The sequence below is a fragment of the Phyllopteryx taeniolatus genome, unplaced genomic scaffold (genome assembly GCF_024500385.1).
Source record: "Phyllopteryx taeniolatus isolate TA_2022b unplaced genomic scaffold, UOR_Ptae_1.2 contig_98, whole genome shotgun sequence".
NCBI lineage: Eukaryota > Metazoa > Chordata > Actinopteri > Syngnathiformes > Syngnathidae > Phyllopteryx > Phyllopteryx taeniolatus.
This window is the reverse complement of record NW_026903976.1, coordinates 18221-33808: the sequence shown is the minus strand read 5'-3', so window position 1 is coordinate 33808 and position 15588 is coordinate 18221. Positions and strand designations below refer to the sequence as shown.

The following is a 15588-nucleotide window of genomic DNA, read 5'->3' as shown; positions in this document are numbered from 1 at the left end:
TTAAAATTAAAATTGCCTCATTTCTTTTGCTTTTTTGTTCTGCCCTCCAACTGGAGCCAGGCCCATCGGCACCTGCTTCGAGCTGTGCCACATGAATAGCATCCTCCTCTTTAAGCACTCTCATTCTGGAAAAGAATTGGCTCAAATCTTTGCCTGTTTCACTTCATTTTTCACTATTACCAACTTCAAAGGCTAATCCCAAATGCATCCTCCAGGAAAATATGATCTACAATATTTTTCTGTTTTTATTGGCTATTTCTGAATTTGAAGTTTGTTGTGTTGTGAAATCATCCTTAACATCGCTCTGTCGCTTAATACATTTAACATTAACATCCGTAAACTAATTCGATAATTGTCGTTACGTTTGCTAATCAATACAAGATGTACTGGCGGATCAGCTCTCGTCACCGATGTTACGTGTGCTTCGCGGTTCCGCCGGGACCGCGACCAGGGCCACGACCCGCAGCACCTCAACGCGAAAATACAAAAGACAAGTGCAACAAATACGACACTGGCTGATCTGATGAGCAAAAATGTCGCTTAAACGGAAGAGTAGCAATAGAGGATGTCCGCTCCGGAGGGGGTGAGAGTAGCCAAATATTCTACTCAAGGAGGAGTACTATTACTTGACAATAATGTGACTCGAGTAAAAGTAAAAAGTCATCCTCCAAAAAATTACTTAAGGGTCAAAAATACAGAGAAATTATTACTCAAGTACGGAGTAAATAGTAACTTTTTTTTTTTTTTTTTTTTTAAACCACAGCATGAACATCAATTCAAAAAAACAAAAATTACAAAATAAAATCTGAATGTGCAAATTCTTATCTTGCTGTCTGAATGTGTGTGTATGCACAGTCAAAACTCTGCAATTTACTGCACGGTGTTTTCTCAAGTTAGAAGTGAGCTGAAATCTCCACGTTTGGGTAGACGGTGCCAGACAAATACTACAATAGACGAAAGCTGGTGAACATGAACGGAACAGAGGATAGGACCCAAAAATGCACGACTCCAAAACAAATGGACAGTTTCCAAAAAGAGAGGTTTAATAGACGGGCATAGGTCGGTACACAGGCAGGCAATCCAAGAGAGGCAACGGTATCCAAAAACACGAGGCAAAGTCTATCATCGGAACAGGGTCGAGTCTTACTGTGAGTCTGTGACGTGGAAACAAGGAATGCCGGAACGCGACGACAAGGTACAACCAACTGGCGACGAGAGGGAACGAGACACGAGGTTCAATGCAAGGGGTCATTAGGGTGAACGAGGCACAGGTGGTGAAGATCCTCACAGGAGCAGGTGTGTGTGAAACAGGGGGAAGACAAAAACCCAAACACACACCCATGACAGTACCCCCCCCCTTAACGGCCGGCCCCAGACGGCCCCTGGATGCGCAATGTGGAAGTCCCGAATGAGCGAGTCATCCATGATAAACGCAGACGTGCCACCCATGAACGTTCCTCAGGCCCGTAACCCTCCCAGTCCACCAGATATTAAAACCCCCTCCCCCGCCGACGAGACGACAACAGCCGCTTCACAGAGAAGACAGGGCCCCATCCAGAAACCGGGGGGGAGGAGGGGGCCTGGAAGGCGGGACCAGAGGGGACTCCCGGGCTGGCTTGAGCAGGCTGACGTGAAAAGCAGGGTGGACCCGCATCGACGTTGGGAGCCTAAGCTTCACCGTGACAGGGTTGATGATCTTTGTGATGGGGAAGGGCCCAATGAACCTGGGAGCGAGCTTCTTGGACTCCACCCGGAGTGGAATATGTTTGGTCAAGAGCCAAACTCGCTGACCCACTTTGTAGTTCGGGGGCCGGTGTCCTCCGACGGTCAGCAGCGGCTTTGTAGGACCGTCACTGGCGCAGCAGCATCTGGCGGGCTCGCTCCCAGGTCCTCCTGCAGCGTCTCACCACGGTCAATGCCGCTGGAACTGTGGACTCTGGGGCTATGGCAGGAAACAGAGATGGTTGGTAACCATGCACAACGTGAAAAGGCGATAGACCGGTGGATGCAGAGGGGAGAGAATTGTGAGAGAACTCGACCCAAACCAGTTTCTGAGACCAGGATTGTGGCTCCTGTGAAGCGAGACATCGGAGCACGCAAGGACGTTGACGAGAGGGCTTGTTAGCAGCGCATACCTGGCAAGCATTGACGTCATCGATAAGCTCCCTCCTAACATTAGGCCACCAAAAGCGCTGTTCGACCACTGATTGCGTTTCGGCAATGCCTGGGTGACATCCAGTACGGTTCGTGTGAGCCCAGTGGATGACCCTTCCCCTTAAGGTCGGAACCACATGAAGCCTGTTCTCAGGGCAATCTTCAGGGCTAAGAGTGTTTTCAGAGCCTCTTTAACCGCAGTTTCGACGTCCCAAACAAAAGCGGAAATGAAACATGACTTGGGCAAAATAGTCTTAGGGTCGGACAAAGAATGCTCTTCGCGGAAAATACGGGACAAGGCATCTGGCTTACCATTTTTAGAACCAGGTCGGTAGGATAACGGGAAATTAAATCTAGTGAAGAACAGAGCCCATCTGGCTTGCCTCACATTTTGTCTTTTCGCAGATTTAATATACTCAAGGTTCTTGTGATCTGGCCATACTAAAAACGGAGTCTGCGCCCCCTCACGCGTCCTCGGCTAGCTTGTCGTCACATACGGTATTATGCAGAGCGGACTCGCTGCGTGAGACTCACTTGTTGAGATGAACCTATATTTTAAGTAGGACTTGTGTTTTCTATTAAAAGAAGCTTTCTTTTTCTTTGAGGTCGTACGGCCTTATTTTGAATAACTTATCACATGACCGACGTGCAGCGTAGCGGTGCTTCGTTCGCAAATGTTTCGTTCCAAAGAATGAATCTTTTCAGTGAACGTAAGGAAGTGAATCAGTTCATGAAATGATTGGATCTTTGCACTGGGAGCAGAAACGGAACCGCTGCAGCGTTCTGTGCACACTTGCCCAATGGGACGCACAGCTGTTGCGCCGGAGAAGATGTCCATTTTCAAAATAAAGCGCGAAACGCAATACAACGGAAATGATATGAATTGGTCATTCTTTCTATGCGGGCCAGTAAGAAATGCCTCACGGACCGGTACTGGTCCGCGGACCGGGAGTTGGGAGTCACTGCTCTACACTACAACGTGGAGTATTGATATTTATAAAAACTCATTGTTTCTAAATAAGCAGCTGACCAATCAAACGTAGCGCACATGCTGATAACGTTTTGGCTCCAATGCCACAAGCTTTTATGTACCGTTGAAAGAGACATGCTGGGAATGGCAAACTCCACCACGGTAAGAGCCAGCTGCGCATGCCGATGGGGGGCCTGGGGGCCTACGTTCAACTCTTGCTTCCATTTTGAATGACTTAACCTTGAAGTTTTCGAACTTTGGTTGAGTGGAGAACTGGTTTCAATTTCAGAGATGCTACAAAACAATAAATATTCAATATATTCTCTTTGTCTTTCCGTGAGTAGCCAAGGATAAGCTCAACAATAAATCCATTGATAGGCGAAATTGTGAATGGCATTCGATACCTTTGTTGATACTAATTTGTATGACCTTTTTTTCAACTTTTTCACATTTGCTGTTGTTGACTTGCCAATAAATCTTCTGCCAATAAATTGTACATACAAATAACCATGATACACAACATTGAAGTCTCAACATGAGAATTGCCTTCCCCGTGCCATGTGTGTTTGTCCTTTGGTGTCTTGCAGGCATTAGTGAATATCTTTGTTCTGAGTCCTGTCACATCAAAGAGGAACTGAAGGACGAAGAGGTCCACCGCATCAAACAAGAAGAGGAGGTGGAGGCTATTACCTTGTTTTCATCGACTGGCGTCCTTTTGAAGAGTGGAGATGAAGTTCAACGTGAGGAGAACACAACAGAGGGGCGGAGCCTCCGAGCAGCAGCAGCTCAAGTCGACACATGAGAACAGAAGGTGACGGAGAAGACCCCTGTGGAGGATCACAAGCAGACGGCCTCTTAGCGCCACGATCAGATAGTGACGACATGACGTCACACTCTCCTGAAACGGAAGATGATGGAGAAATGACGTGTCACGCTACCGTCAAACAATGGAAATGTTCTCAGTGTGGGCAAACCTTTCCTTATGAGAGACATTTGAAATTGGACATGTGAGAATGCGCACTGGTGAGAAGCATTTCGCCTGTTCAGATTGTAGTAAAAGATTCTCGAGCAAGGAACAGTTGAGAAGTCATGTAAGAACCCACACCGGGGAGAAACCTTTCGCCTGCTCAGATTGCGCTCGACGATTCACGCACAAGGGAAAGTACACACACGAGCCCACACCTTTTGCCTGTTCGGTTTGTGGTCAAAGGTTCTTGAAAAGACACTCAAGAACCCACACTGGTCAGAAACCCTTTGCCTGCGCCACTTGCTGTCCAAGAGTCTCTTGTAAGGATGGGGCTAAGACACACAAGAATGGAGGTGATCAAGAAGGTTTCAATGTAAACGTTAGGTGAGGTTTATTCGATGAGCTTTCATTCACAGAATCATTGCAGAAAACCAACAAAGGATGAAGCCAAGCGAAAAGGCGTTAGGCGAAGCCGTGGCTTATTATGCCTGCGGCGAGCTTTACAAGACCAAAAAAAAAAAGCCTGCAAAGCACCAACACACATTTCAACTTTTTACAGAGTCAAATTCAATTAAAAAGAACGCATTTTACCTCAACAATTTGTCCCGGAACTCGCACGATGCAATTTCATTTGGTTATACCTGCCTCATATATTTTTGCAGTACTTTGGTTTAAAAGATACTTTTAAAACTTGAAGCGAAGCACACATTTTCAGGTAACCGTCGTAGTCGTTCCGTAAAGTAACAGCTCCAACAGAGACGCGTCCGTTTTATGTCGGTCCTCTTTGGGAATAGCGCTTCCCCTCAGACCATAAGTCTTCATTTTTAACCAGCTTTGAAATACTATGGCAAAGTAAATGCTTGCGTACTTTGAACATTAGTTCTGAGGTTTTGAATTGTACATGTACTTCAATTGAGGAAGCATTTGTTGCCTCTGTGTGTTCAGATTGATTATGATTCTTAAAAAATAGGCCAAGTATTGGTTTTGTATGTGTTGGCCCATATCTCAACACAAGGGTCTCGGGCGTGCCGGTCGCCTGCCATATGGAAACAAACAACCATTGGCACTCACATTCACACCTACGGGCAATTTAGAGTCTTCAATCAACCGAGCACGCGTGTTTTGGGGCTGTGGGAGGAAATCCGAGGAAGCAGAGCAATCCCACCCAGGCGCGGGGACAACTTGCAAACTCCACACAGGCGAGGCCGGAGTGGAACACGAGTGGAGTCCTCAGAACCGTGAGGCAGATGTGCCGCAAGAACATATCTTGATGAAATGTAGTTTGCAGAAGCCCCTTTTACCGAGGATTTCATTCAATCTAGGAGGGGAAACTACGGGGTAACATACAGGCGGACCCTACGACAAAAAGAAAAGAACGCTCATGGTAAATGAAAAGGGAAGATAGGACATTGTGTGTTGCTGGACTAAAATTGAGCGCGAATAGGTCGCGACCTCTTCCTGCCTTTTTCGTCGAGTCGTGGGTCACTCGGAGAGCTCGCGCTCGGCTGGAAGCTTTTGTCGGCAACTTGTCTGATCGCCTGGCGGCGACCGAGTCGAGGCTCTGAAGCGGAGTCTTCTTCGCGTTGGCCTGAACCGCGTGATTCGAACAAAGGAAAAGGGGAGAAGGGATGCTAACCCTCAGCGTGAAGAACCAAAAACCAAAGGGGAGGCAGGGGTCAAAGGTTAAATACCCAGGAAGTGTTGTCTCAGAAATGGGAGAAACTGAAGACGATGCTCATTGACTTGAATTTCAGTCTGCAATTTAGCCATAACAATGGTGTAAAAAGCACATATTAATAGAAAATACTCCCAACTTACTCATAGATCAAGCGGATAGAATGATTGCTTCAACTTTAGTCTTGGCAGGTCAACTGCTTATTGTTCAATCCAACCTTTCGTACCGTTTGGCTTCAAATCAAGGCGAACAGTTCTCAAAGTCGCCTTGATTTGAAGCCAAACCTGCAAGCTGAAACAATGACACAGACCTCAAGGCCTACATTTGGACGATTTCTGCAGAGTTCATCAAACATCAAACATCAAACATTTATCTTCAGTTCAAGAAACTTCCAATGAGAATCCGCAGGTTAGCAGTAACTCTCAAACGTCACCCGTGTCCGAGCAATAGTTCCCAGCGGGCGTTCGCGGGGCGTCTTGCGTGCATGTTTTCAAATTAAACAAATAGTTACTTGCTGTATTTGAGTTCCTGGAAAAGGCGGTGATTAAACATAAGTCAAAGTCCAGGAGTAAGGACGCAATCTATGGCATATCCAACTGATAAATCCATCGTTGTCGATCTGTGCCAGGATTTGAGACATTTATTAGCACTGTAAGTAAACCTGCAGCGTGTGACTCAGTTGATCTAGTGAATATTAATGTATAGACTTCACACCCATTTGTATTTAGCATTTTATGCCGATCGGCCGAAATGTCACAATTGGGCTCCGCGAAAGACAACTCTGTGTCGCCGTGTGCACAGGACATTTTTGAATCCAAAGGCGAGTTTATTTTTAGCCTTGTCGCGTGTCTTTTGACATAGTACAGTAAATATCTGATGACCAACGAAGTTATTTATTAAAAATGTCGGCGGTGTGGAACAGACAACACATAATGCCCCGGATCAGACGACAAGACAAATTGGCTCTTTCGCGACCGCAATCAAATCAGACGACCGCAATCAAATCTTGTACCGCCGCATCCCCGTTTTTTACGATCATCGGGCTTCGTCTTGTCAGCTCAAATGCGACCGGATACACTCGTTGCCGTGGCGACGACAACAAGAATGGAGTATATGATATGATATTATATATATATGTTATTATTATTGTATTATACGGACAAAATGGGGGAAATGTGTGTTGGTTGTCACCGGTGTTCAGTTAATTATAGTAAGTTAGCACCGGTTATTCCTGTCATGTTGTCATGTTGGTTTGACCTGACTGGTTAGAAAGCGCGACCTGACCAGAGCAGCCATTTCCAACCTTTAGGGTAGCCAAGGAACATATTTGACAATTGAAAAATCTCACGCCACACCAACAAACAGAAATGTCACAAAAAGTGGAGACATGAGTGACTGTATTGACTTCCTGCCATCGAATAGAAGAGCATTCATTTGTTCTGTCTGCCACGGTGCCTCGCTGGCATAAATAGAGGAACAAAGATCCATTCTTGATTGTAAATATCATTTCATTTGAGTATATACAGTAAAGGAACAGGTCATTTAAATAGATATTCCTCCATCTTGTGATCGGATCGGTGATGGGATATCGTTTTGTTTTTTTCAAACTCACCGATCGGTGATCGGCCCCAAAAATCCTAATCGCGTAAAGCCCATTCATTTATTGTGACATAATTAATAATGACACGAAACTGCCACTCACCGGAGAGAGATGGACAGGTGCTCCGCAGCTGAGATGGAGCGCCTGCAGTTTAGTAGTTTGAAGGGAAATCCTTGGACCGATTCCAGCCAACGGGTCGTCAAACTGGGTACAGGTCAGCCTCATGTAGCGCTGGAAGCTGCAGCCATCCAGAAGCAGCTCCTGGAGAAGGCGGCGAAATTCACCAAGTTGCGTGCGCCTCTGGAGATCACTGCTTGATGGAGCCAACAGAACCACATCAGCCACCAAACCGGACCCCCTCTACGCCTCCGCTGCGCCCAGAAATTCTGTCCGTAAAATTTATGAACAGAATCGGTGACAAGGGGCAGCCTTGGCGGAGTCCAACCCTCACCGGAAACGAGTCCGACTTGCTGCCGGCAATCCGGACCCAATTCTGACACCGGTCGTATAGGTTGTTCGGTACCCCATACTCCCGAAGCACCCCTCACAGGACTTCCAGACAGCTGAGGAGTGTGATCCCCCTGTAGTTGAAACATACCCTCCGTTCCCCCTTCTAAAAAAAGGGCCACCACCATGTTCCCGATGTCCACGCCATGTTGCAGAGGCGTGACAACCAGGACAGCACGACAACATCCAGAGCCTCTAGGAACTCTGGGCGAATCTCATCCACCCCCGGGGCCTTGCCACCGAGGAGCTTTTTAACCACCTCGGTGACAGCAAACCCAGAGATAGGAGAGTCCGCCTCAGGGAACCCAGACTCTGCTTCCTCATGGGAAGGCGTGTCGGTGGAATTGAGGAGGTCTTTGAAGTATTCTCCCCACAGACACACGTCCCGAGTCGAGGTCAGCAGCGCCCCGTCCCCACTATACACAGTGTTGATGGTGCACTGGTTTCACCTCCTGAGACGCCGGATGGTGGACCAGAATTTCCTCGAAGCCATCCAGAGGTCTTTCTCCATGGCTTCACCGAACTCCTCCCATGCCAGAGTTGTTGCTTCAGCGACCATCAAAGCTGCATTCCGTTTGGCCAGTCGGTACCCATCAGCTGCCTCAGGAGTCCCACAGGGCAAAAAGGCCCGATAGAACTCCTTCTTCAGCTTGACGGCATCCCTCACCGTTGGTCTCCACCAACGGGTTTGGGGATTGCCGCCACGACAGGCACCGACCACCTTACGGCCACAGCTCCGGTCGGCCGGCTCAGCAATGGAGGCGCGGAACGCTGTCCACTCGGACTCAATATCCCTCGCCTCCCCCGAGACGTGGGTGAAGTTCTGCTGGAGGTGGGAGTTGAAACTCCAGTCCGACAGGGTATTCTGCCAGACGGTCCCTGCAGACCCTCACGATACGTTTGGGCCTCCCAGGTCGGACTGGCATCTTTCCCACCATCGGAGCCAACTCACCACCAGGTGGTGATCGGTTGACAGCGCCGTCCCTCTCTTCACCCGGGTGTCCAAGACATGCGGCCGCAAGCCAGATGACACGACCACCAAGTTCATCATCCAACAGTGACCAAGGGTGTCCTGGTGCAAAGAGCACATGTGGGCACCCTTATTCTTGAACATGGTATCCGTTAAGGTCAATCTGTGACGAGCACAGAAGTCCAATAACAGAACACCGCTCGGGTCCTCCCAATCACGCCCTTCCAGGTCTCACTGTCATTGCCCACGTGAGCATTGAAGTCCCCCAGCAGAACGATGGAGTCCCCAGCGGGAGCGCTCTCCAGCACCCCCTCCAAGGACTCCAAAAAGGGTGGGCACTCTGAACTGCTGTTTGGTGCATAGGCACAAACAACAGTCAGGACCCGTCCCCCCCACCCAAAGGCGGAGGGAGGCTACCCTCTCATCCATCGGGGAGAACCCCAACATACAGGCCCGGAGCCGGGGGGGGGGGGCAATAAGTATACCCACACCCGCTCGCCACGTCTCGCCGTGGGCTTCAACTCCAGAGCGGAAGAGAGTCCAACCCCTCTCGAGAGGACCGGTACCAGAGCCCAAGCAGTGTGTGCAGACGAGCCCGACTATATCTAACCGGAACTTCTCGACCTCACACGCCAGGTCCCTGCCTTCGGCCACCGCACAGCTCACGATGCACCTGAGCCCTATGGCCCCTCCCACAGGTGGTGAGACCACTGGAAGAGCCGAAATAACCTTTCAAAAATAGAGTTCGAATAATCAATGGCTGCGTTATTAAGTCTGTTAACATCGACAACACTGCACTCATTACTCTTCAAAGAAAGGGCACGTTTGTCTATGCTCAGAAAAAGATCTTTTAATGAACAGAATTTAGCAAAGGCAAGGCTACAATTAATAAAAGTAAAAATACAATTCCCGAAAAGGAACAAATCATACAAATGAAAATAAAACTCACAGAAAGGAACTGGGTGTGAAACATTTACTCACTTACAAATGAGATGAAGCGTTCCAAGCCAGCCCGTTGAGATGAAAACCAAACCAGTCCAAAAACATCAGTTCAAGGAGAACATTCAGTTACATTCAAAGACTGTCCAAGAGCGGACATCCAAAGTACAATCGAAACGGAAAGAAAATTCTATTACAATGGGGGGGGGAAGACTATTTGACTGAGCAGATCGAACATTCGTAAAATCTTCCAATTATGAATTGACACAGATGTGCTGTGCTTAATGCTAAACTCCTATTTCATTCTCAGTCAAATATTCCATTTGTATTTTGAGCTCCTTTTCTAAATCATCCTGCGTCTTACACAAAAACAGGTCCGAGAGTAAGCAGTGAGGCCTCAAGAGCTCGACTTTGGGAGAGCAAGAGCCTTTGAACTTGTATAGCAGAGGTGTGCCTTGCCAGGGGGTCTTTAAGTCCCCCTTCATCTGGCTTACGGGAACATTTGGAGTCATTTTAAGGACAAGTCATATGATGGCACTTCCCCCAAATGGGTTGAGACTCCTCATCGATGGTCTCCTCTTTCCAGCAAAAGCTCGCCTGGTGTCACTTCGAGATAAACGGTTCCTCTCAGGACAACTTCATCCGTTTTGTCCTCATTTAAAGTCAAAGGTTCTCACGGGAACGCTCTCATCTGATCGCCCTAATAAAGCATCTTACTTCATCAACATTATTCAAATCACATCTTTCATCAAATAGCTAACATTTCATTGTCATTCCCATGTGTACGATAAAAGGTCCTAACCGCTTCATCGACCATCACACACGTCATTGCACGGGTGCAGATGATTGTGGGCTTCGATCACTTCAGTTACCAAAATCCAAAAATATAGGAAAGAAGCGGCTACAGCTTATATAGGTTTGCAAATTAGCATCGAGCGAGCAAATCACGAAGACCGCATGGTGACACTTGAGTGACCTCCACTCTAGCGCCATCTCATGGCTATAAAATGTTTTACCACCGGCCGGTGTATGTATTATTGCAAAGACACTCGGAGTTAATTATAGTCAGAATTTCCTCAACGTGCATCCGATTAACAATCCAATCGAATTCTCTATTGTCAACTATTCCTTTCCTTTCATCCATGACATGACACACTTGTCAGGCCTTTCATCAACCCGACTCCCAATTGCCTCTCTTACGCCGACACACGCGTTTCTGCGGAAAATGTAAACGGCTGTGACGGGCTGACATGTCCAAAATGTGGGCGGGACAAAAAAGAAAAGAAAAGAAAAGAAAAGACAAAATGGGTGTACCCGAGTCCGTTTTGGAGGGCTTTTTTTCTGCAGACATTTATGAGTCCGGCGCTATGGAATAAGGGGCCCATCTTCTCACAAGTAAGTAGTCCCTTTAAAGTATTTGAGCACCGGAGCCTTTTTGAAAATATATGGACAACAAGAAGACACAAAAGTTGGTCAACGGCATACACGAATGTGGATTTTTATAAAAGTCAGCAAGATAGTAGCTACTTGTTTTTCTTAACATTGCCATTTGCATTCAAAGCTTCTTGATCGCCGCTGCTGCTCTCACCGGCACACTTGTGCGTCTTAACCTGATACTTGTAAGAGAATCTTTGGCCACAAACGTCGCAGGAAAGAGGCTTCTCACCAGTGTGGGTTCTCGAGTGCAGTTTTACGTTGTCCTTCTTCGAGAATCGTTGACCGCACACTGAGCAGGAAAAGGGTTTCTCACCGGTGTGGGTTCTCGTGTGTAATTTTAAGCTTTCCTTCACGGAGAATCTTTGGCCACAAACCGAACAGGCAAAAGGTTTCTCACCGGTGTGTCGTCTTGTGTGTATTGTCAAGTTTCCCTTTTGAGAGAATCTTTGACCACAAACCGTGCAAGCAAAAGGTTTGTCACCAGTGTGATTTCTTGTGTGTAATTTTAAGCTTTCCCTCACGGAGAATCTTTGACTACAAACTGAGCAGCAAAAGGGTTTCTCACCAGTGTGGCTTCTTCTCGTGTGTAATTTCAAGCTTTCCTTCACAGAGAATCTTTGACCACAAACGGAGCACGCGAAAGGTTTCTCACCGGTGTGTGTTCTCGCGTGTATGATTAAATTCCCCTTTTGAGAGTATCTTTGACCGCAAACCGAGCAAGCGAAAGGTTTCTCACCGGTGTGTGTTCTTGTGTGATTCCGTAAGTGTCCTTTCTGAGTGAATCTTTGACCACAAAATGAGCAGGCAATTGTTTTCTCTCCGGTGTGTATGTTCATGTGCTGTTTGAAATAGCTCTTGGAAGCAAAACTTTTCATGCACTGAGAACATTTCCAGCGTTTGTTGTCAGTGTGACATGTCATATCACCTTCCGACTGTTCATCATCCCCATCCTCATCCTCATCCTCATCCTCCTCCTCATCACCGTCTGCCGGCGATCCTCCGCAGTGGTCTTCTCCATCACCTTCTGTTGTCATGTGTTGACTTGAGCTGCTGCTGCTTGGAGGCTCCGCCCCTTTGCTCTCCTCACTTTGACCTTCATCTTCGCTCTTCAAAAGGACACCCGTCGATGGAACCTTGATGATTTCCTCCTGCGCTTCCTCTTTAATGTGTTGAACCTCTTCGTCCTCCTCTTCCTCTTTGATGCGAGTGGACACTGACGGCTGCCGCTCAGGATGAAGACTTTCACTGATGTCTGCAAGACAAAAGACAAACAGATGGGTCAAATCTCATTTGTTTACAATATTTACAACCTCCTTGCTCCTCGATCCCGTTGACACGCTCGCGCCTTCCACCAGAGATCCCACCGAGGAGACGACGAGAACAACAGAGGCGCGACTAACTCGCGGGCTCGCGAACGTAAACAACTTTCCCTGAAGCGTCTCCGTCGCACGGGCCGCGGCTGCGGTGCGTTGGGCAGCCCCGAGACTGGCGTGTCGCTCCGTGTGCCCGCCGCCGGTGCGGGGTACGGCTGTCCGGCTCGCCGCTGCCTCGCTCCTTGCGTGGGCGCACGCGGCCGAGACCACGTAGCCCAAATAAGACAAAACACAAACTTGAGGGAAGATACATTTTTGGGTTGTAGGCTAGCAAACTGCACGTTGTAGTTGTATAAATGGGATGTTATTACTACTACTAAGTGCTTCAAGACTTGCTGTGAATGGAACCAATAGTTCTGCTGTCTCCCAGCAAACCTGAAGGAGAATGTTCGTGACCTCAAGCGGAAAAAAACTTTTGCAGCAGGACCATGATGCTAAACACACCAGCAAGTCTAACCTAACCTCTGAATGGCTGAAGAAAAACTAAATCGAAGACTTTGGAGTGGCCTAGTCAAAGTCCTGACTCAATACAAGTTCTTGCAAATTGATTGCAATTGTCGCTGCCGCTCAGGATGCCCCGAGCACTTATTAGGCGGAGGGGAGGGGGCAATCACTTTTGCCACACCAGGCCATGGAGGTTTGGATTTTTTTAATAAACCGTCAACGCTGCACGAGGTTCCGTTTGGCAAAGTTCATTGAAATATAAACCCAATGGAAAGCAGTTCGTAGCGCGACAAGTGAGGTCAAACCTGCTGCTGGAAAACCAACACGAGGCTCCTCGCGAACGGCGTCCACAAGTCGACGACGTGGCTCGTCCTCCTCTTTCGTTCCGCAAAGTTCCTTCTCGTCCTTTGCGGTCGTTCTCGCGCACATGTTTGTACGGGAACCACGACTCTTTCACACGCGAGCTCCAATTTGCGACGTGTTGCGAAACTAGCGCGTCTCTTTGTTAGCCGCTAGCGAGCGAAGCTAACTAGGCCGAGAAGCTTCGACGTGCGCCACAAAAGACGAGTTCATCCGCTGTCAGCAAAGAAAAGTCGCGGCCGTGACCCGGCTCTTCTCTTCAATGATTCGGCCGGATGAAAAGTTGCACAATGTATTCGAAAGCCAGAGTCAAACACTGAGCTCGGTGACGGTTCAGCGCTGGGCTTTCCCGCACGTGGCTCAAAAGCGTCCGGACGAAAAAGAGAGCACGGAACCTTGATTCCGCTCGCTTCACGGCCAAAGCTGCTTCCTGCCGTGACGTCATGCAAGTCTGCTCCTTGAAGGAAAATCCTTGGATTTCTTTCCCCTTTAAGATTTAACGAGCTTGTGCTGTTCACTTTATTGAATCTTTAACATTCAAATCTCAGGCCTGTTAAAAAAAAATGTAGTAATTCATGTGATCCCACTAACGTAATATCCTAGTAACATATAAAAGTGAATTCCTCCAACACAAAATGTGCTAAAAAATAACAAAATAAATGAAATAGCAGTACAGTATAACTATCGGGTCTTTTCGGGCTTATGATTGTTTAATATGGATGGTTTTGGAATGTGGGAGGCCTGGAGCACCCACAATACAAATCCAAAACCTTAGAACCGTGAGGCAGTTGTGCTAACTGCAGATATCAATGGATGGCTGGATGGATTTAAAGACATTTGAAACAAGTGCTTATTAGTTACATGAGGAAACCTGTTTTCGATCAGTCCCAGAAAGCAATACCTTAGATGGATAGAGAGAGAGAGAGGTAGAGAGAGAGAGAGAGAGAGAGAGAGAGATAGATAGATAGAATGTAGGTCAGAAGGAGCTACATTGTGTCTCTGTGGATCGAGAGAAAGCGTGTGACAGAGTACCCAGAGAGGAACTGTGGTACTGCATGCGGAAGTCTGGAGTGGCGGAGAAGTATGTTAGAATAGTACAGGACATGTACGAGGGCAGCCGAACAGCGGTGAGGTGTGACAGAGGAGTTTAAGGTGGAGGTGGGACTGCATCAGGGATCGGCTCTAAGCCCCTTCCCGTTTGCAGTGGTGATGGATAGATAGACTGACAGATGAGGTGAGACTGGAATCCCCGTGGACCGTGATGTTCGCAGATGACATTGTGATCTGCAGTGAAAGCAGGGAGCGGGTGGGGGAACAGTTAGAAAGGTGGAGGCATGCGCTGGAAAGCAGAGGAATGAAGATTGGCCGCAGTAAGACAGAATCTATGTGCATGAATGAGAGGGGTGGAGGGGGAAGAGATAGAATTAAGGATGGGGGGACTGCCGGCGCTCTGGATGTCAGCTACCACCTCAGGATCCGAACAGACCCAAAAAAAAGAATTACGGTAAAGAAAATTTGAATCCCTTGAATATCGGCGCATCTCATATGGTGAGCTGTATTTGAAACAATCTTGCCTTTATATTCAGTGGCATTGGTAATTGCTCTCCCCGCATTCCATTGGTAAGGTTCGAGTCCAGGTTATCAAGTCTCCAGGTTCAAATCCGATTTGGGTATATGTTCGAGTCCCCTTCTGTTTTACTTTTCTGAAGGGTAGATAGGCCAATTCTATTTGTTCTTATTTTTAGAGTAAAAATGAAAAATGGCAGAGTCTAGCATTTGGAACTACTTTAAAGTGGGTTGGAATGGGATCATTGAGAATTGTTTACATTTTCAACGTAGCATTATGTCCGAGAAGTGAGATGGGTAGCCTGTTCTAAAATTTGAAGCCTTAATTGTTTTGGTTTTTTTCCCCGTTTTTCGAGGTGCGTGATTTCGATTGAAGTGTAAGTTTTGCTGAGATTTGAATGCCTGTGTATTTGATAGTCCCTGTAGAAATAGGAAAGTTTGGATTTTGGTCCGCAGGATTCCACGTGTTAGTCGTTATAGGGAGTATTGTTGATTTTCACCAATTGATAGCATATTCTGATCATTGCAAAAATGTTTTCAGGTTACATAGGATCAAACGGTTGTTCAAGATAAATGTCATATGTCGATATGTTCCAATTGTATCTTGATTGCAGTCAATATAGAGT

At 47.3% G+C, this 15588-nt stretch overlaps 1 protein-coding gene and 1 long non-coding RNA gene across 2 annotated transcripts; both read right to left on the bottom strand.

Annotated features, from left to right (window-relative positions):
* Positions 1-1025: 1025 nt before the first annotated feature.
* On the bottom strand, positions 1026-5904 carry LOC133474104 (uncharacterized). Its single transcript, XR_009787347.1, has 2 exons — positions 3815-5904; positions 1026-1942 (listed from the first exon to the last, which is right to left on the bottom strand). It is a non-coding gene; the product is annotated as an uncharacterized LOC133474104 (long non-coding RNA).
* A 3763-nt stretch (positions 5905-9667) lies between these two features.
* On the bottom strand, positions 9668-13771 carry LOC133474103 (oocyte zinc finger protein XlCOF20-like). Its single transcript, XM_061765430.1, has 2 exons — positions 13342-13771; positions 9668-12471 (listed from the first exon to the last, which is right to left on the bottom strand). The coding sequence occupies exons 1-2, from the start codon at positions 13463-13465 to the stop codon at positions 11306-11308; spliced, it is 1290 nt and encodes a 429-aa protein (XP_061621414.1). The 5' UTR covers positions 13466-13771; the 3' UTR covers positions 9668-11305.
* Between the last annotated feature and the right edge of the window lie 1817 nt (positions 13772-15588).